Source organism: Phalacrocorax aristotelis, chromosome 3 (assembly GCF_949628215.1).
Source record: "Phalacrocorax aristotelis chromosome 3, bGulAri2.1, whole genome shotgun sequence".
NCBI classification, from domain to species: Eukaryota; Metazoa; Chordata; class Aves; order Suliformes; family Phalacrocoracidae; genus Phalacrocorax; species Phalacrocorax aristotelis.
Genome location: NC_134278.1, coordinates 61,885,113 through 61,891,437, shown reverse-complemented (window position 1 = coordinate 61,891,437; position 6,325 = coordinate 61,885,113). Strand labels below are relative to the sequence as shown.

General features: G+C 49.2%; 1 protein-coding gene across 2 annotated transcripts in view; it reads left to right on the top strand.

Moving 5' to 3' along the window:
* The first annotated feature begins 261 nt into the window (after positions 1-261).
* Positions 262-6,325, top strand: part of MED23 (mediator complex subunit 23) — a 43,567-nt gene continuing 37,503 nt past the window's right edge. Inside the window, exon 1 of one of the 2 annotated variants that reach the window (XM_075087643.1) lies at positions 262-430. In XM_075087643.1, coding sequence (XP_074943744.1) covers positions 371-430 — 60 coding nt within the window. In that variant the 5' untranslated portion in view covers positions 262-370. The remainder of the gene's footprint in view (positions 431-6,325) is intronic. The other variant, XM_075087642.1, reaches the window with a different exon arrangement.

Here is a 6,325-nt window from a genome sequence, read left to right as displayed (position 1 = left end):
TAAGCGGCAGCTGCTTTCACCCCTTCAACCTCGGTTCCCGCTTTGTTTCCCCGGAAGAAGCGCTCCCGGGCCGTCATTCGCGGGGAAAGGGGCCGGGACAGGGACAGGGGCCGGGACAGGGACAGGGGCCGGGGCCAGGCCCGGGGCCGGGGCCGCCGCTGCCGCGCCCCTGACCGAGCAGGGAGAGACGGGCGGCGCCACCCGGAACGCTGCGACCGCCGGAACGGCCGGGCCGAGCAGTCGCTTCCCGGAGGGCGGGATTAGGGAAGGAACTTCCGGCGGGGAGGGTGCGCGACGCCGCCGTCTCCGGCTGGGAGGGGGCTTGGTGGCCGGCGGCCCTCGGCTACGGGGCCCGGCCCAGCCAGGCGCCATGGCCATCCCCATGGTGCCCATGGAGACGCAGTTACAGAGCATCTTCGAGGAAGTGGTGGTGAGTCTGTTCCCGGAGCGCAGCCGCGGGGGCGGAGGGGAGCGTCGTGGGCCCGGGCCCGGGGCCCTGCGGCCGCCGTGCTTCCCCCGCGCGGGGGTGGGGCATCCTGAAGAGGATAAAACGGGAGAAAGGGGGATTCTTTATTTTCTTGGCGCGCCTTGTGCGTTGAAACCCCGGGGTGTGAAGGCCCGCCGTCCTCCCCGGCGGTAGGCTGTGCCGTTGCCGCCGGGGGGTGAGTGGCGGGTAGGTGATTTCTGAGAGCTGGGATCCTTCCTCTGCTCAGTTTTTATGAGGGAGCTGATGCAGGGCAGGGCTGGGTGTAAAACGGGGAGGCAGATTGCTTACCGAAAACCAATTTATAGTGTGCTGAGTTCACTGTGGAATAAGTAGTTCAAGGAAATGCTTTGAAGGAAACTACGAGAAGGTGAATGTCTTGAGGAGACATTTTTTTCAGCCAGCAGAATGGAATGAGCGAATCATGGAAATACACCTGCACAATGGTATCGGCAAAATGAGGCATAGTTTGGTAGATTATTAGAATAGAATAGACTATTTCAGTTGGAAGACACCTACAATGATTATCTAGTCCAACTGCCTGACCACTTCAGGGCTGACCAAAGGTTAAAGCATCTTGTTAAGGGCACTGTCCAAATACCTCTTAAACACTGACAGGCTTGGGCCATTGCCCACCTCTCTAAGAAGCCTGTCAAGAAATGCTTCCTAACGTCCAGTCTAAACCTCCCCTGGCGCAGCTTTGAACCATTTCCGTGTGTTCTATCACTGGATACCAGGGAGAAGAGATCAGCACCTCCCTCTCCACTACTCATCCTCAGGAAGCTCTAGAGAGCAATGAGGTTGTCTCTCAGCCTTCTTCTCTCCAGACCAGACAAGCCGAAAGTCCTTGGCCACTCCTCATAGGACATTCCTTCCAGCCCCTTCACCAGCTTTGTTGCCCTCTTCCAGGCGCATTCAAGGACCTTCACATCCTTCTTAAATTGTGGGGCTCAGAACTGCACACAGCACTTGAGGTGAGGCTGCACCAATGCTGAATACAGCGGGATAATCGCCTCTTTTGACTGGCTGGTTATTTTGTGTTTTAATGCATCCCAGGCTGCAGTTTGCCCTCTTGGATGCCCGAGCACACTGCTGACTCATTGAGCCTGCTGTCGACCAGCACTCCCAGGTCCCTTTCTGCAGGGCTGCTCTCCAGCCCCTCCTCTTCCAATTTATACTTGTGCCTGATGTTACTCTGTCCTAGGTGCAGACTCTGGCATTTCGACTTGTTAAATTTCGTCCCATTAATCATAGCCCAGTCCTCCAATCCATCTGGATCCCTCTGCAAGGCTTCTTTGTCCCTCAAGGGAGTCACCATCACCTCCCAGTTTGGTATCACCAGCAAACTTGCTAATGGCGCATTCCACTCCTGCATCCATATTGTTGATAAAACTATTGAACAGAGCTGGCCCTAGAATTGAGCCCTGAGGAACACGGCTGGTGACTGGTTGCCAGCCTGATGTAGCTCCATTCACTACAACCATTTGAGCTCTGCTCTTCAGCCAGTTCTTCACCCAGCACATGGTGAACCTGCTCATCCCACGGCTGGACAACTTGTCCAGAAGGGTGCTGTGAGGGACAGTATCGAAAGCCTTACTAAAGTCCAGAAAAACCACATCCGCTGCCTTCCCTTCATCCACTGGGCAGGTGACCTTATCACAGAAGGGTAACAAATTAGTTAAACAGGACTTCCCCTTTGTGAACGTAAGTTATTGTGTCATTAAGTCATTGTTTTGTGGAGCACAAATGAATGAGCTTCTTGGTAGATATGAGCACTTCATGTTCTAAATAGTGGGGTGACAGTAGTTGATTGGTCCTGAAGAGGAGCCTGACTGATGTTTTGGACAGAAAAGGCTGGTCGAACTGTCCGAACTGGAAAGAATATGTAGGTCTTGTAGAGAAGCGTAGTTGAAAATGATTGATTTCCACCCATATGATGAATTTCAGTAGAGGGAAGGTTGGGTTTTTCTTTCTGTTTTAAGTTTGCATTATAAAATGCACAATGTACTTTTCTTTGAATGGTGTTAAGTTGCTCTTAGCATATTAATTGCCCATAACAGGTTGATTTCTCATTTTGGCACTGTCATTCAGATTATGTTTTCACATGTTTAACATTATGATTTGACTGTATTGTTACGTTGCCTGTTTGTGAGCAATGTTATTTGCCTAAAATTTTTATGTAACAAAAAAAGGCCCTTACAAAATTTCGTTGCATTTTTTAAGCCATAACTGAGAAAATAGCGTATTGTTACTTTCACTGCTGCTATTACTGATTTTGTGGACAGCAGTGAAACTTAGACCTAAGTTTCTCTGCAAAACTGATGAGTATTGGTTTCTCTTTTGCTTCTTGAGAAAGGGATGAGGAGCAGTGACAGGCAGTTCTAGGCTATATGATTGAAAAGGATCACCAGAAACATTATTTTATTACATGCTGTTATTTCCACAATATAATAATGACAATACCTAGTGGTCAGTTATAGATCACATCTGAGTTTAATATGAAATTCTTATAGAGGGAAAAATTTTATAGGATACTGTTTTTCAGAATGTTTTTTGGTGATGTGTTAGAGTAATGATGTAGAAGCCTTTCAGCAAAATGCAGTTTTGGGAAAAAAAAGGGGGGGCAGAAAAGAATGATTATGGGGAGATAAACTGGATATTCATGTATAGACTTTCACCTAATGCAAGATCATATAATCATTTAATGGAATTTAAGAAGCAACACATCTAAACTCCGATGAGAAAGTAACTATGTAATTGATTTGTGTAACTGAGTGGTATGGAACATAAATGGGACAAAAACTTAATGGGATTAAAATATACTAAATTTTTCAAAGTATGACAAAAGAGTTGCAATAACAGAACCAAACAATTTCTCCAGCTTTGGGAAGTAAATTAATGTCTAGGTGCTTAGAAGAAAAACAAACAAACAAACAAACCACAAAAAACCCCACAAACCAAAGAGCCTTAATCTGGATCCAGAGAATCACACAATGGTAGGGGTTGGAAGGGACCTCTGGAGATCATCTCGTCCAACCCCCTGCTTGAGCAGGGGGCACATGACTGTGTCCAGGCAGGTTTTGAATGTCTCCAGGGAAGGAGACTCCACAGCCTCTCTGAGCAGCCTGTTCCACTGCTCTGTCACCCTCACAGGAAAGAAGCTTTTCCTCATGTTTAGTTGGAACTTTCTGTGTTCCAATTTGTGCCCGTTGCCCCTTGTCCTGTCATTGGGCACCACTGAAAAGAGTCCAGTCCCATCTTCTTGACACCAATCCTTCAGATATAAGTATTGATAAGATCCCCCTCAATCTTCTCTTGTCCAGGATGAAGGAACCCAAGTCTCTCAGCCTTTCCTCATAAGAGAGATGCTCCAGCCCCCTGATCATCTCTGTAGCTCTCCACTGGACTTGTTCAAACAGTTCCCTGTCCTTCTTAAACTGGGGAGCCCAGAACTGGATGCAGTACTCCAAATGTGGTCTCACCAGGACGGAGTAGAGGGGGAGGATAACCTCCCTGAACTTGTTGGCCACACTCCTTTTAATGCAGCCTAGGATACCTTTGGACTTCTTGGCCACAAGGGCACATTGCTGGTTCATGATCAACTTGCTGTCCACCAGCACTCCCAGGTCCTTGTCAGCCGAGCTGCTTTCCAGTAGCTCAGCCCCCAGCCTGTACCAGTGCATGGGGTTGTTCCTGCCCGGTACAGGACCTTTCACTTGGTTTTGTTGAATTTCATGAGGTTCCCGTCAGCCCAGCTCCCCATCCTGTCCAGGTCTCGCTGAATGGCAGCACACACTTCTGGCGTATCAGCCACTCCCAGTTTTGTATCATCAGCGAAGTTCCTGAGGGTAAACTCTGTCCCCCCGTCCAGGACACTGACGAATATGTTGAACAGGACTGGACCCAGCACAGAACCCTGGGGAACACCACTAGTTATAGGCCTCCAACCAGACCCGGTGCTGTTGATCATGACCCTCTGAGCTCTGCAGTCCAGCCAGTTCTCAATCCACCTCACTGTCCTCTCATCTAACCCACGCTTCCTAAGCTTGACTATGAGGATGTTATGGGAGACAGTGTTGAACACCTTGCTGAAGTCAAGGCAAACAACATCCACTGCTCTCCCTTCATCAACCCAGCCAGTCACACCATCATAGAAGGGTATCAGATTGGTCAAGCATGATCTTCCCTTGGTGAATCCATGTTGACTACTTCTGACAACCTCCTTTTCCTCTATATGCCTGGAGATGACCTCCAGGATGAACTGTTCTATCACCTTTCTGGGGATGAAGGTGAGGCTGACTGGCCTATAGTTTCCCAGGTCCTCCCTCTTGTCCTACTTGAAGATTGGAGTGACATTTGCTTTCCTCCAGTCCTCAGGCACCTCTCCTGTCCTCCATGACCTTTCAGAGATGATGGAGTGTGGCTCTGCAAGAACATCTGCTAGCCCACAGTGAATCCCATCGCTGCCCATGGATTTGTGAGGATCCAGTTTGCCTAGGTGATCTCTGACCCAATCTTGCCCAACCAAGGGCAAGTCTTCCTTTCTCCAGACTTTTTCTTTCTCCTCTGAGGGCTGGGATGCCTGAGGGCCAGCCTTAGCAGTAAAGACTGAGCCAAAGAAGGCATTCAGTAACTCCACCTTCTCTGCATCCTGCATCACCAGGGCCCCTACCTTGTTCAGCAGTATCCCCACTGTATCCCCAGTCTGCCTTTTACTGCTGATATATTTAAAGAAGCCCTTCTTGTTATTCTTGACATCCCTTGCCAGTTTAGTTCCAACTGGGCCTTGGCTTTCCTCGTCACATCTCTGCATACCCTGACAAGATTCCTGTATTCCTCCTTTTTCCACATACTGTGAACCTTCCTCTTCCATTTGAGTTTCTTTAGAAGCTCCTCAGTGATCTCTGCAGGTCTCCTGGCTCCTGTGCTTAACTTCTTCCTCGTGGGGATGCACCGATCTTGACCTCAGAGGAAGTGGTACTTGAATATTGACCAGCTCTCTTAGACCCCCCTGCCTTCTAGAGCCCTAGCCCATGGGACTCCTCTAAGCAGGTCTTTGAAGAGGCCAAAGTTGGCTCTCTTGAAGTCCAAGGTTGTAATCCTACTTGTTGCCTTGCTTTTACCACACAAGATCCTGAACTCCACCATCTCATGGTCACTGCAACCAAGGCTACCCCCAGCTCTCACATCATCAACAGCCCTTCCTTGTTCATTAGTATAAGGTCGAGCAGCACATCTTGCTCATTGGCTCCTCTACCACCTGCATCAAAAATTTGTCTTCGATGCTCTTCAGGCACCTTCTGTATCATGCATGCCTTGCCATGTTGCTTTTCAGCAAATATCAAGGTGGTTGAAGTTACCCATGAGGACCAGGAACCGCGATTGTGAGGCTATGTCCAGCTGTCCATAGAAGGCCTTGTTGACTTCCTCTTCCTGATCAGGTGGCCTGTAGCAAATGCCCACAACAGTGTTGCCCATATTTGCCTGCCCCTTAATTTTTACCCACAAGGTCTCAACTTGTTCTTCGTTCGCTCCAAGGCAGAGCTTGATACATTCCCATTGCTCCCTCACATAAAGAGCAACTGCCCCCCACCCTTGCCTTGCTGACCCGTCTTTCCTGAAAAGCCTGTAGCCATCCATGACCACATCCCAGTCATGCGAGCTATCCCACCATGTCTCTGTGATTGCAATGAGATCATGGCCCTGCGACTGCACACAGATCTCTAGTTCCTCCTGTTTATTCCCCATGGTGCATGCATTGGTGTCCAGGCATTTCAGAGAGGTGAGTGAGCATGCAGGTTTCCCTGGAGGGGTGCACGAAGACCCACCATAGCCATGCAC